Source organism: Magnolia sinica, chromosome 3 (assembly GCF_029962835.1).
Source record: "Magnolia sinica isolate HGM2019 chromosome 3, MsV1, whole genome shotgun sequence".
NCBI classification, from domain to species: Eukaryota; Viridiplantae; Streptophyta; class Magnoliopsida; order Magnoliales; family Magnoliaceae; genus Magnolia; species Magnolia sinica.
The window spans coordinates 93,195,120-93,210,718 of record NC_080575.1 but is presented as its reverse complement, the minus strand read 5'-3'; the positions used below and the strand labels follow the sequence as shown (position 1 = coordinate 93,210,718).

Sequence of the window (15,599 nt, the reverse complement as noted above, 5' to 3'; positions counted from 1 at the left end):
TACCTGCCATTTTTTATTCCCTTCATAAGAATCAAGAAAGAAATCTCACCTCTGTGGTACAAGACACACAAGGATCTGTCATTGAGCCATAGATCTGGATTTTGGGGAGAAACCCTCTGTGATATGGGGAAGAAACCCTCTGTTTCACTAGTGGATTTTCACCAGACGGGTGATGGTTGCATAGCCACAAGGAAGATAGTTGCACGACCACAGAGAGAGAGAGAGAGAGAGAGAGAGAGAGAGAGAGAGAGATGGGATGCGTGTGCTGTAGGAATGAGAGGGATGGAGAGAGAGAGAGAGACTTTCGATAGGTTATTGCAAGGGAGGAGACAAGAGGGGAGAGGGTTCTAGTACAAAAGAGGTGGGAGAAGAAGGCGCGATGGATTTGGGGATAGGTGCGCATTTTGGACATTTGGGGAAAGGGCGCGCGTTTTGGATTCGGGGATAGGGGCTTTTGGGTTTTTTTTTTTTAAAAAAATAAAAAAATAAAATTTGAAATCAACGGCGATGGCCCGTTTTGTACACGGGCAGCCACGTAAAAACGCCCCTCATTTCATCTACAGTGGCGGTTTGTTGTGGCCGCCTGTGATAAAAACGCCCCTAATGGCTATATTTTTTGTAGTGCGACCTGAGTTCTCATGACTCGGTGGATCGGCCCAGTCATTGTTAAATTGGGCTAAGTTACCTAAGTTTAGGCAAGTTTTGTGTAGAAATTATATTAAGTCTCTAGTTGACTCACTGAGTTTTCAACTAATGCCTACGAGTCTTTCTTAGTACTTTGAATACTTTCAAGGAAGACTCAAAGGCAGGACAGATTTAAAGTGTGTCCATTATGTTTAGTATATGATATTAAGAGATTATCAATTGTTGCGCTCTAGCAATGGATTAGGACCATTTAATTAATGGGACATCTTTTGGATGAACCTTATGTTGGGGACTCTTGGAAGCACGTACTGAGAGCAATCAAACAAGAAAATCACAATCGTACAAACAAGCTCAACAAGAAGGCAATTCAAATTTACATGAAAATTTCTTTCAAGAAAAAACTACAGTACAAAGCCATAGCCGATAATGCACTATGAAAACAAGGTTACAAGAGATGAAAATTTTACCATCAAAGCTCCAAGAAGAAAATCCCAAGCCCTTTAAAATCTCTCTCAAATCCTTAGAGATGTTTAGAGAACCCTAATTCCTTCCCTAATTCTGATTACACCCCATATATATACTACCACAACCAAAATAAGAAATAAATCGTGCTCTTTCGCAAATTTGCATGCACCTTCGATGGTACCTTTGATGGCATCGGTAGACACCGAAGACAGTCGATGATCGACATCAAAGAACTCTCGATGCCATTGAGTAACAACCTCTAAACTATCCATCAATCACTACAACAAACAAGAACTTACCCAGCACTTTGGGTGTACCTTTCACCAGCACTAGGTAAAACAGGGCGCCGATAAACCTCTCTCTCTCTCTCTCTCTCTCTCTCTCTCTCTCTCTCTCTCTATATATATATATATATATATATATAAACCCTACAACCTCATTTCGATCCCAGCCTCGACTCTCTCCTTCTACCTGCCCCTCTCTCTCTCTCTCTCTCTCTCTCTCTCTCTCTCTCTCTCTCTCTCTCTCCTCGAATCTCGACCCTTGATCTCTATAGATCCATGTCCTCAGATCTCTAGATCAGAACCCTGGGGCCCATTCTACAATTCGTAATTGGAATTCGCTAGTTTTCGTGAAATGGGATAATCGGTTTTTGATGTTTGGATGCAGTTTGCAATTTGTTAGGGGTTTGAGAGAGCAAGAGAGACGAAGAATGCTCACGAAATTCGAGACAGAGTAATAGGGTAAAGGGGCTGAGCTTCCACAGTAAGAGGCCATGGATCCTAGTGAGCCTCCATAGTGGTGTCATCCAACTCTGGGATTACAAGATGGGGACCCTCATCGACAGATTTGACGAGCACGATGGCCCTGTACATGGGATCCACTTCCGCAAATCTCAACCACTCTTCATCTCTAGAGGTATATCAATCATCTCTTGCACTCTCTCTGTGCTGCCCTTTTCCTTTTTAATCAGCGTTTCATTTCATGGTTTCTGGAGGTCATTTCCTGATGAACAATGCTAAGAGAATTTTTGGCGCACATGCGATATTTGGGTCACCGTCATGTCATGATCACGGTGGACTTTCCCTAAACTAGAGACCTAGATGGTCCACCTTTCATGTGAACAATAAGTATACAGAATGTAGACCATTGGTCATCTTTTTGTAATTATTATTTTCCATCCATCCGCTTTCTTGTGCATTTGTGGTCCCTCCTGATGAATGAGTAATCATAATTTTTGGGCCGGTGCATGTTCATGGTGGGACCCACCTGATGAGTGCCCCCTATTTCGCACTCATGTGCATCTTAGCACATTGCCTACAAAGTGCCTTTTCAATCCCTTGCACGGATTGTTGTCTTAGAACTCCTCTCTCTTTTATAATTTGATGTAAAATGTTTATATGTTGAATTCCTAATTAGGGATTTACAATGTTAAAACCCTAATTAGGGATTTACTATGTTAAAACCCTAATTAGGGAACATATCAACTTGTTGCATGGTAGCTTATCATCCAATTGGCTAGGCATGACTATTTCCTATTTCCAAAACTGATTCCCAACATACCATGCTAATGTGAAATTTCAGAAGATGCAACTACGCCAAAATCGCAAATTTGCGACGGACCAGATCCGTTGCAAAATGAAATAAACGACGGATTTCGTCGCTCGCTTGGCCCATGGCTGTTTACGGATAAAAGCCGTCCATTGTAAATAAAAAAATCCGTCGCTAAAAATAGATCGTCATTAAATTATTGGCGACGGGTATGATCCGTCGTTAAGACACCGTTTTGGTCTGCCAAGACAATCGTCAGATTCGTTTTTCTTTTTTTTCTTTTTTTTCTTTTTTTTGAATCTTACACCTGATAGTTATTCAAAAAATAATTCACAATATTTAATAAGAATCCTATTCACAAAATTGCTCACAACATTAAATAGCTTTGGATACAAACCTTTTTTTTTTTTCGAGTGCAATTCACCATTTTAAGAATAGCTTTGGATACACGAGTTCAATTGCATTGATTTATCATCATCATAATTATGATAGCCTTGTCCCACTTAATTTGGGGGGTCTGCATAGCAAGGTGGCAAGACTAAATCCGATAACATAAGAGGGACAAGGTCTCAAATTGCAGTTGCATTACTTTCAAGTTGGACTTGAGAAGAATGTTACCGCAAGTTGAAGGCAGATTCATCATTTTGAATACTAAAGATTTCCTTTAAATTTTGCATATTTCCTCTTTGATTGAACAAACGCATGCAATTCAATCAAGCTTGGCATCCAAACACAGCCTAAAACACCAAGATGTTCAATCCAACCAAATCACGAGGAAACAGAAAAGTTGAAGATTGGTTAAAAGGAGTGACACGAGTTGCCAAGAAAAATCCGCTGAAATAAAGGCAAAACTCTATGAACATTAGCTACCAAGACAAGAAAAGACTAGCGTATCTTTCTGTAGAAGAAACTCATGTATGATTTACAATATAATCTTCCAATTGTATCCTGACCGGTTCAAATGAGGAATTCGTACTGTTGGATCACCATAGGTCATCTGTAAATAGAAAATGACACTGCTATCTCAGAAAATTAATTAAACACAGCCCTTTAAAAAGAAATATTTTCAGCACAAGTGTGTACCAACATATAGATCCCTCCAGGTTTAAGAAGCCAACATGGAAGAAGAAAATGCTTGTTAGTAATGGAAATTTCAGTAACAATCAAGTATCAATCTGAACAACTAGAATTCCCACATAACCACAGATGAGAAATCCTACAACACATCAGTAATTACAAATCAGATTCGACTCCTGAGGTGGATGAAGCCTAAACCTGCTCACTTCTGCTAACATTTGGCAAGTACCAATCGGAGCATTGGTGCCACACTATAATCCAAAAGCATAACACGATTGAATTATAATATGCCTATAAGTCAATTGGAGGCGTCATGACAACATCCCAAGTATAAGTCTTACCATCAAGGAATCAAGAGTTCCTACAAGGAAAATCAACATGATCATGAGCAGATTGAGCAGAAGGAACAGAACAGCAACAGCTTTGTAGCATATTAATTTAGTGGAAATATTATACAGAGCTCAAGCCAAGAGTTTGCACACTATGCTCAGTTTTTCTGTTTGTACAAGTGGCATCCATGTCTCAGTGATATCTCTCAAAAAAAAAAAAAAAAAACCCATGGCTCAGTGATCCGAACGATTGACACCATGAGAGCCACAATGTGGATGCCCATGTATCAAAAGCCTCTCAAAAGGGAGAGACCTAATCCTTCAATTGGTTGCCAGCAAAATAGGCAGTTATGAAATAATATACAGCAATCGCTCAAAATTCAACAAAAAAGGCCCAGTATGTCATAAGCAGGGTATCCCAAATCGGTTACGTATCGGCCGTAACGGCCGATACGTAACGGTAACGGTGGGACCCGTTACGCGATACGGGGTCGAAACGGCCGTTATGGAATTCTGTGACCGTAACGGCCGTTACGGGGACGTTACGGGCCATAACGGCCGTTACAGACCCGTAACGGCTGTTACGGGCCCTGAAAAAAAAAAAAACAAAAAACAAAAAACAAAAAAAAAAAAACCTTACCTTTTTTTTCCTTTCTTTTCTTCTTCTCTTTCTTCTTCTTCTTCTTCTTCTCGAGCAGCTGCGGCTGCTTCCTGTTCTTCTTCTCCTTCTTCCTCTCTCTCTCACTCTCTCTCTGTCTCTCTCAATCTCTTCTTTCCCGTTTCCCTCTTTTTTTCTTTTCTTTCTTTCCCTCTTTTTTTCTTTTCGTTTCCCTCTCTCTACGTTTTTTTTTTATTTGCCGCAGCTGACTGCGGTACGTGTCACGCAAAGACGAGCACTGACACTCCTCGAGTTCCGAGTTGTATGAACGGTTCAAAGGAGATCAAAGTTATATGGGCTCCACGGTGATGTATTTATTACATCTACACCGTTCACCTATTTTCAGAGATCATTTTAGAGCACCAGCCAAAAAATGAATTATATCCAGAGATCATCTGGACCACACCAAAAATAGCAGCAGGGATAATGATTTTCATGGTTAAATAATTTTTAGGGCGCACGTAACGTTTATTTTCCATCCAATCATATCGGACCCGAGTGGGCCTCACCATAATGTATATATTTTATCCATATCGTCCATCCATTTCGCAACGTCATTTTAAGTCAGGATTCAAAAAATTAGTAATATCCAAATCTCAGGTGGACCACACCATAGGAAATAGTGGTTATAGAATGCTCACCATTAAAAATTTCCTAAAGTCCACTGTAATGTTTATTTTCAATCTAACCTGTTAATTGGGTCACATTGACGTGGATGAAGGGAAAACACCCATGTCAGCTTGATCTAAAACTTTTCTAGCCCTCAATAAATTTTTAATGGTGAACGTTTAATTATTATTGTTTCTTATGGTGCAATCCACCCGAGCTTTGGATGTGCCTCATTTTTGGGCTCATGCCCTAAAATTATTTGGCAAAATGGATGAATGGTGTAGATATAACACATTCATCACGGGTGAGGCCCAAAAAACTTTGACACGTGTGCTGCACTTTACATCCGAGTCCCTCCTAATTCAAACCTTAAAAAATTGTACACGAGACATATTAACTTGAAATTTGACAATTAAATTATGGACTGCAATTGCTAACTCACAATGCCAAAATCAAATTATTTAAATAGTTTTAATTGTTAATTTGTGAACTTTTATTTTTTAAAATAGGGCCTTTTGATTTTTTATGTTTATTTTTATGATTCACTATCCAATAAATGTCCACCAATTTATAAGTGGGATAATGACAATAAATGGCATGAATTTGAGGCTGATTTGGAGAATAAATTGGTCCTCCAAGTCAGCCCCAAATTGGCAACGCCATCTACCTGAATTTAATTTTATTTTTTTAAAGAACTATTGGGAGAAATGATATCAAGATGTTAAGTATATAAATTACATATTTAAAAAATTAAATATATGAATTTTGTAGTCAAATTCAAGTTACCTGGTTAAAAAATTAATCAGATAGTCCGATACAACTTCTCACCAAAGAGTGGACCGTTACACCACCATAAACATGTTCCAATTTATAAATGAATGCATATTTGGAATGCTTAGAATATTCTGGATTTAATCCATATTTTTTCATATTTTTTTGGCAAAAAAAAAAAAAATTGCGCCGTTACGGGCCGTTACGCCCCCGTATCGCCGTTACGCCCCCGTATCTGTATCGGTTTCGGAGAGCACCGTTACGCCAACCGATACCGATACGGGACACCTTGGTCATAAGATAAGGGAAAGTAGACTTTAAAAGTGCAAGGGGAAGGTCCAGAAGGATGTGGGTGGAGATAGTAAGAAAAGTCTTAATGAACTATGGTCTAACTAAAGTTATGGTCCTTCAAAGAATGGATGACGAAAAAGGATTCATGCAGCTGACCCCAGTTAGTTGGGATAAGACTTAGATGATGTTGACGATGATGCTCACCTTCAACATAAAGAAGGCCAATCATTTGATGGTTAGGATCTTTCAATCTGGTGGCATTTTGGTGCGTGGCCATACACAGTGACACCGATAGCATCAATGGTTCAGACAACTGGACAATAGGGCCCCATTTGTACAAATTGAAAACCCAACCATCGTATAATACCTCAATTTAGTGGGGGACCTTTTCTAGTTTTGACGAATCATTGGCATTTGCAATGAGTAAGAACTGGTGAATACCTTCATCGATGACACCATCAAACGTTTCATCCTGGAAGAAGCTCATATCTCTGACATCAATTTGCAAGTCTATAAGATGCAGGATATCTGAAGCAGACAAAGGGCATTCTAGTTACATATAAGAACTAAGAACTTTTGAAATTGTTAAGAAAAGTTTCATTTGACAAGGATACATTTCAGCTGCAGGAGATACTCATATTTCTTTCTCATCATATCAATGACAACTGAAGAGATGTCAACGTTCACTATGTCTTCATACCCATCCTTTGCCATGTCCTCGGACATAACTACAAAACAGAACCCTTCAATATGATAATGACACCTAGAGCCGGGCCAAAAAAGGCAGCAACAGATGTAAAACCTTTACACAATTTTGGATGTGTTTAGATGCTCAGTTGAATTGAATTGCAATAATTCAATTACAATTACAAGAATGAAATGACAGATATAAAGCCTTTACAATTTCGAAGTCTTATAGTTGCAAATGCATAAAATGGTAAAATGCAATATGACATGCAATAGACCTGATCTTTTTATGCTTTTTCCTTCTTCTTCTTCTTCTTTGGTATTTTCACAGCAATTTTTTGTGATTTTTGAAAAATACAAAAAAAATAATAATAAATAAAAAATAATAAATAAAGAAAGAAAGAAAGAAAAAGAACAAGAGAGCTTGTTTTTTTTTCTGATTTCGAAGTCTTATAGTTGCAAATGCATATAATGGTAGAATGCAACATAACATGCAATAGATCTGATCTTTTTATGCTTTCTCCAATTTTTTATTATTTTTATTATTTATTATTTTTTTGTATTTTCAATTTCTTGTGCAGGACTAGGATTGTATTGTAAAGTGTAACTTGTCCATTGGTCATTTAGGTTGGGACTTGGGGTTGTAAGTTGGAATTTGTACTTGTAACGGTTGTTTAAGTATTGCAAATATGTAAAGTGCAAGTGTGTAACTTGTAGTACTTTTGCCGAGTAGTTTGGGGATTGTATTTTGTGACTTTTATTTTTTTAGAAGACGGTGTAAGGGGCTGGCCAAAGGGAAAGTGATGATATTGGATGGCAGTATTGTGAGAAAGTAGATAGAGGTAAGTACACCATGAAGCGCAACTACTATAACCGATTAATAACTAGAGGAATCACGCAAGTGAAGTAGCATTTGGCACATCAAAAGGGATAGGTTTTGGGGTGCCCTAGTATGCCAAAATAAATAATGTTAATGATGCAACAAAATTTGTAAAAGTCGAAGCAAAAAGAAAGTGGTGTAGAAAAGAAGACAGGATGCTCTTGATGCGGCTTGACAGAAGGTGTTCGGTCCTAGACTTGACTATATGGGCATTAATCCGAACGATATTGTTAAGTCCGATGATGATTCTGATTGAGAGGTCGCACTAATGAGGAGAAAGAGTGTGCGCACCGCTTAAGAAGATGAAGAGCGTCGACACATGTTTGGTGATAAGAGTTTGTATGTGATTTAGGGGGAGGTGGTGGGACTGGGAGTGTGAGTGCGAGGGGCCGTGGTAGTGGTGGTAGTGGTTTACAGCGTGCCTTTAGTCGACAAGATATATCACGATGTGTTCCTGTGGAAGATGTGGATGATGACGTGATAAAGCCCAAGAGGCCCTCATGTAATCCAATTTTATTTAGAAAGGAGATGATAAAACAGAAAAAGATCAAACAAATGTGGACAAAAAATGCAATTGAGAAGCTTGGGAGGGCAGTGGCCAAGCTATTTATATATGGAAACATACCTCCAAATGTTGCCAACTCCCCATACTGGCAAGTGGTGATTGATACAACGACAAAGGCAAACGAAAAAGAGAAGGCACCCGCAGCTCGTCACATTAGGGGAAAGTGGACACACCTCATGGTCGTAAGCTTTCTCTAGATCTAGCTTGCAGAGGATGCCCTGTCTACCAGCCCAATAACAGGAGTCACTCCATTCATGAGCCACGAGCGCACTATCACTCCATTCATGTTATGTGATGTGTCATATTCTGTTCCCATAATATAAAGGGTAGATCTGATTCGAGGGTCAATGGAAATTAGAATGATATGTAAATTTGTCTTCCCTTCAAAATCCTAGATTTACAACAAGCCCAACATCATGCAATTCCTAAATCATTTGAACAAGATAAAACCAATATATGGTCATGTTATCATAAATGGCAGAATTTTAAGATACAGGGCAATGATGTGGAATACATGGGTCCCACGTCTCACTGGTCCATCAGCAGAATAATTCAGCTTTTAGACTCTTAGGAAATTTTATAAATTCAAGTTTATCATGTCCCATTTGAAATCTTGTTGAGTTAGCTTCCTAACAAGTCCAAGATCATGCAGTTCCAACATCATTTGAATAAGATAAGACTGGAATATTGTCATGTTTTTGGGGGGCATGTTGGAATCTTCATCTTACCATTGCTGTTGAAGACAAGTGTTGGTAAGGTTTTCAGATGTAGTACTAGAAAAGCTGACAGTGAAAGAGTTCAAAATCTCTTTAAGACAAAGTGTTTATCTAAGCTATTGCTGGGCATGTACTCATGGATCACCAAAAAGGATTTTCTAACAAAATGGATAAATAGACAATCTCTAGCCCATGCTGCATCCACAGTAGTAAAGCCATTCATGAACAGCAAGGGAAACAACAAAACTTTTCTTAGGTCAATTCTAACTACTCTAGTATTGGATCCAACATCTAGAAGTCACCTAGTCGAAGCCTTCTACCAATTCCTGCAAAGATAAATAAGTCTGCATATTAGTGGAACTCTCCTGCACTCATACATGAAGAAAAATGGCTATGTTCACAGACAGATCCATATCAGATTTCACTATATCAATCTTGTGCACTCATACATGAAGAAAAAAATGAGCATGTTCTAAGGACCATCTCTGTTTTCAAAGCTAAAGTGGGCCACACCACAGCTAAAAGTTAGGAAGGGGGTGTCACTGACACCTTCTTGAGGCAACCATAATTTTGGACCACCAAAAGAAATCAGGCCCACCAAACCACAGCTTATGACATGTCAGATGGCATATAAATATCATAATGGCCCAAGGAAAATTTAATGGAGAGATGAGCCTATCCTCATCATTTCTATGAGGTGGCCCACTTGAGCTTTTGAAGCATCTTAATTTTTGAGCTCTAGTCCTAACATGAGCTAACACATGGACGGAGTGAATGGCCTGCACAAACAACATCAGGGCCCAGTAGAGCTATTTATTTGAGTTGTAGCCTAAGTTGTACCTTTGCAATTGATCCATACCATTATTTTTGAGTTTTCTCTTGCTAAAAAAGTGGAGCTTCAGATCTATATACTCTCTCAAACTCTGCTAATCCACACCTACACATCAACTCTGCTAACCCACTCCCGCCAGACAGTCCCAATCACCATACATGTTCTCCATGTGTATAGTGATGAGGGAACTGCATATTGCTTCAATCATTCACTCACCATAATAGAATTCCTCAAGGACTCCAACATATCTAATGTCAACAGGAATTATATGATCCTCTGCCAAGGATGCATATAACGTCCACACACCCGAGTTTCTATACAAGTTGATTGCATGTTGTCGTAATCCATACCATTAATCTAAAGGGTCCCACAATGGATGATACCCAAAAAGAGTTCCTGATGAAGAAAATCTAACCCTTCAATTAGTGGCCTCAGAATAGCTGGTTGAGGAACGGAATCGATCCACATTAATGGATGATACCCAAAAAGTGTTCCTGGATGGCAAACACTCCCCTTACATTGGTTGCACCACATTTGTAGCACAAAAATGAAAAGTTTGCAAAGAAAATAACTATTGATTGACATTCAATGTAAGCTTGTCGCTTACCTGATATGCAAGCCGGCGTGATTTTTAGTTCAACAACCAGCTGCCCTTTGCTTGTTTTCCTACAACTATACAAGGATAGCACATGTGCTGCTAGGCCCCTTCTCCATCTCATTTGTTTGAGTCCCACTTGCATTCCTTGATGAAATTATGGTCTTTAAATGTTCTGTTTGCCAAATAAATCTCTCAAATTCATACTCAAAAGAAAATCAGGGAGGGGATAACTAGTTTTATGGGAACAGAAAAAAAAAAAGAAAAAGAATCTAACTAGAGACAAAGAAGCTAACGAAATGTTCAAAACAAAAATAAAAACAAAAACAATCCACACACATATACATATTAAATCAGTCAAGTATTTCTTTCTCCAAGCTTTCAAAATGAATTAAATGGATCTATTAACTGCTATATTAACAAAGCTGGGAAGACTAGCTACTCGAATTAAATGTCTATATGAAACTAAAGCCGACCAATTAAAATTCACAAACTACAAAGTCAAAATCCGCAATGTGGTCCAATAGAATTATACCTGTCTCCAAATATAAGGTTTATTTCACAGAAGTGGTCCAATAGATCATATGCAACTAGGATGCTCTGTGCCTTAAAAGTGCTGCTCTACCTGCAGAGAATGGAGGGTTCAGTGTGCTTTACAAGACAGCAGTAAAGGTCTATATGGTAAAGAGACTTTAAAGATAGAGATGAAGAAATAATCAAGTTATAAATAAATAAATAATGAAATAGATGGAAAAACAGAAAAAAAAAAAAAATTGCCCCGAGCAGATCAAAAGGTTATATACTACATGGAAAGTGATAGAAAAATTAATTATTATAAAAAATAAAACATACAGGAAACATCCATTGCCAATCCTTCTAGATGCCTAAAGACAAAAACATGAACTCAAACATGACCCCCTTTCCTGAACTTTTTATCCACCTTGCAGACTTCCTCAATAGCCGCATCAGATATCTGTGACCTACAAAAGAAGAATCTTTACATTTTCGGCCTGGGTTGCAACAACAACAACAACACCAGAAGGATCTTTAAATATGAACCAACAACAAAAATCGACTGCACAAGCAATCCTAGTCATCAGGGCATTTTGTTGAGTGCTGCTCATAAGCACTTCCTAGCCATATGCATTGACAAATCCACCCTAAAATCCCCAAATTCCTATTTTGGACAATCCTAAAATCCCCTAATCCCTAAATCGTCATTGAGATTGAGAGAGAGAGAGAGAGAGAGAGAGAGAGAGAGAGAGAGAGAGAGAGAGAGAGGGCGTGCGTGGGTAGGGCTTCGGCAACAAGAGCGTGGGTGGAGAGAGTGGGTAGGGCTTCGGCAACAAGAGCGTGGGTGGAGAGAGAGAGAGAGAGAGAGAGAGAGAGAGAGAGAGAGAGAGGAGAGGGAAGAGGGGAGGGGCGAGAGAGGGTTTTGGAGAGGGCCGAGAGATGGATCTGGTGTGTGGGTACGAGAGAGACAGAGAGAGGAGAACGGGCGAAGAAGATCTCCAGCGGAGCCGCGAAAGCCTTGCGCAGGAAGTTCATGCGCTGGCTCAAGTGGGCCGCACGGGATGAAATGTTTCATATCAGACAAGGTTTTTGGTGTTTTCGCTTCATCCCAGTGGTAATGGCCTTATAAACGGTTTGGAAACGTCAAGGTGGAGCCTAGGAAGATTTCAACGATAAGAAACTCATTCCACGGTTTTCCCTCTCGTATGGTTCACTAAAATTTTGGATCCACCTCATTTTTTGTCAAATGACCTAAAATTAGCTCTCAAACGGATGGACGGTGTGGATATCTCACAAACATCACATTGGACACCACCTAGCATTCTAGCGCATGAAGGCTTCCGCAGGAAATCCGCGTCCAGAAATTGGATTGCATACGGAGTTACTCAGTACGCTCTTATCGTACTGAGTAAACTCAGGTGGGCCCACTTTGAATGTATGTAGTCTATCCATGCTGTCCATCCATTTTTACATCTAATTTAAAGAATTGAACCCAAAATTTGAAGCGTATCCAATGATCAAGTGGATCATACCACAGGAAATAGGTGGGGATAATGATTTCCAACGTTGAAACCTTGCTAGGCCCCACAGTGATGTTTATTTGTCATCTAACCTGTTCATAAGATCATACGGAAATGGATGAAGTGAAAACAGAAAAGTAAGCTTGATCCAAAACTTCTGAGGCTCCCAATAAAATTTCAATAGTAAACGCTCAATTCAACTGTTACCTGTGGTGTGGTCCATTTGAACATTTTATATCCTTCATTTTTGGTTTCAAGTGATAAAATTATATTTTAATATGGATGGACGGAGCGGATAGAATCTATAAATCATGGTGAACCTCACAGAGTTTACTTAGTACCATAAGCACAGTGAGTTACTAAGCAATCTGCTGAGCATCTGGCATGCGTACCCGGCCTCTAGGCATGCATAGCATATGAGTAAACTTTGTGGGGTCCACCGTGTATGCTTTGGGTTTATCCACTCCATCCATCTATTTTACCATAAAATTTCAGAGCATGAGCCAAAATGTGAGGTTGATCCAAAGTTCGAGTGGACCCTACCACAGAAAACAGTGAGGATTGTAGGCCTACCATTAAAAACTTTTTTGGGCCATCGAAGTTTTCAATCACTATCCCACTCTTTTCTATGGTGGGGTCCACTTGAACTTCGTATCTTCCCCATCAGTTAGATGTACCATTCCATGGTGGGCAATGGGCTTAAAAATAAAGTCAATCCAAGACTTGAGTGGGCTACACCACATACTATAGTTGAGAGGGGTTACCCTCCCATTAAAACATTCATGATCATATATTGGCCCCACCTAGATGTGATTCAAAGATCCAGCCAATTCATTATGTGTGTCCCACTTAGATGAGAGGTCAAACTAAGTTTTGGCTACATCCAAAACTCATGTGGGCCCCACCAAGTGCCTTTATATGTTTTAGTATGTCTTCACATAGTTTTAGACGTTATGGCCCACTTGAGTTTCACGTACAGTTGATTTTTGGGATATCCCATGATCTAAAGGGGACACATCAACTGCACGGTATTGATGTTCTACACACATCACGATGAGGCCCACTATAATGTTTATTTTAGATATGAACAGGTTATAAGTTAACAAATACATGGAAAACACAAATAAAACTTAAGCCACCCATGAGAAATTTATAATGGCAGGTCTTCAATTTAGAAACATGATCCATTCACTCTATTATATTAATCAAGAGCTTTGATTTGACCAGTTACTGGCCTTGATTAGGCTTAAGATGAGAAAGATATTGGGCCAAAGATATTAGGCAAACAAGATTGATTAATAATATAATGAGCCATATCTTGCAATCCGACATCCAATTTTAGTGAAATGTATTCTAAACATCTGAAGTTATATTTACTCATTAATTTGGATCGACCAGATTGACCAAAATCAGCTTAAATCTAGGCAAATTGAGCATGCCTATTTAAAGAGTGTTTTAGATGGATCTAATTCATTTAAGGTCATATTGAGCCAATTTTCGCCCTCTATCCTAATTAGCACATTTTGAACATATCTGACTGTTCAGATCAACCTTAGGATGACTTGATCATAGAATCTATCAATCTCATCATTACAAGTTATTCTTGCAATTACACTTCATTATACTTGGACTATCATTTTTTTTCACAAGTGAATGTTTTTATAAACTATTAGAGGTTCAATTAGTAGATGTCCCTGGTAATTTAGTAAAAAAATATTATTTTTCACAGATAAATAGCAATTTCTTTTTTAAAAATCTCATTTTTTTTCTTTAAAATGCCCATTTTTTAAACCTTAATTTTTTTTTTCCCCAAAACTTATAACAAAATCTCATTTTTGTTATCAAACTTTTCAAATTTTTTTTTTTCAAAATACAAATTCTGAAATTTTATTTTCAAAATTTCCCAAAATCTAATTCTTTTTTTTTATTATTATCAAACTTTACAATTTATTCAAACTTCTAAAAAATTTCAAGATGCCATTTTTTTTTTTCAAAAGCACCATTTTGTTTTCAACTTTTCAATTTTCTTTTTCAAAATGACAATTTTTTGTAAAAATCTCAATGTTTTCTTTTTTTAATCTCTTTTTTAATATGTCAATATTTCTAGAACATTTTTTTTTCAAATTCATAATTTTTTTAACTTCTCAATTTTCCTTTTCAAAATGTCAGTTTTTTTGTCAAAATGTGGATATTTTAATTTCATTTTTTATCTTCAAAATTTCTATTCTTTGAGCTTCTCCATTTTCTTTTAAAAAATATTTTATTTGGAACTTCTCAATTTACTTTTTTTTTTCAAAACACATTCTCAAATTCTTTTTCAAAATATTTTATTTTTTTCAAAGTTGTCAAATTTTTCACAAATTTTTTTAATCTTTTCAATTTTATTTTTTCAAAATTATTCAATTTTCTTAATTTTTTTTTTCAAAATCTTCATTTTTATTAAATCGCAATTATTTTTTTTTCAAAATCTCAATTTTTCTCAAACGTTGTTAATTTTTATTTATTTATTAATTAATTATTATTATTATTATTTTTTAATTTCTCGATGAATGTTTTCAAAATCATAATTTTTTTAAACCTCACAATTTTCTTTTTCAAAATGTCAATTATATATCAAAATATTGATTCTTTTTAATCATAATTTTTTACCAACTTTATTTCCTAAAATACAAAGGATATATAGTCGGATTTTTTGAGTGATATTGCAAAGCATTTAAATATCATTTTTAAAGCAAATAATAATAATAATAGTTTCCACTCAATTGATATATATATATATATATATATATATATATATATATATATATATATATATATATATATATATATATATATAAACACGTCTGAGATATGAGCTTTCCATAAGCTTGGAAATCATGGTTGGATCTTCTTCCG

The 15,599-nt window shown here is 37.3% G+C and overlaps 1 protein-coding gene across 6 annotated transcripts; it reads right to left on the bottom strand.

Annotated features, from left to right (window-relative positions):
• Nucleotides 1-3,604: 3,604 nt before the first annotated feature.
• On the bottom strand, nucleotides 3,605-11,851 carry LOC131240255 (uncharacterized). Of its 6 annotated transcripts, XR_009168680.1 has the most exons (6): nucleotides 11,207-11,298; nucleotides 10,684-10,846; nucleotides 8,589-9,570; nucleotides 6,838-7,124; nucleotides 3,745-4,099; nucleotides 3,605-3,658 (listed from the first exon to the last, which is right to left on the bottom strand). XR_009168680.1 is itself a non-coding variant. In XM_058238378.1 (3 exons), exons 1-3 carry the CDS (start codon nucleotides 7,120-7,122, stop codon nucleotides 4,050-4,052), a joined length of 231 nt encoding a protein of 76 aa, XP_058094361.1. In that variant the 5' UTR covers nucleotides 7,123-7,429; the 3' UTR covers nucleotides 3,667-4,049. The 6 variants fall into 6 exon arrangements, 1 of the variants encoding a protein (XP_058094361.1); XR_009168681.1 differs by lacking the exon at nucleotides 3,605-3,658 and having other exon boundaries at nucleotides 3,667-4,099; nucleotides 8,589-8,834; XR_009168682.1 differs by lacking the exon at nucleotides 3,605-3,658 and having other exon boundaries at nucleotides 3,668-4,099; nucleotides 8,702-9,570.
• Between the last annotated feature and the right edge of the window lie 3,748 nt (nucleotides 11,852-15,599).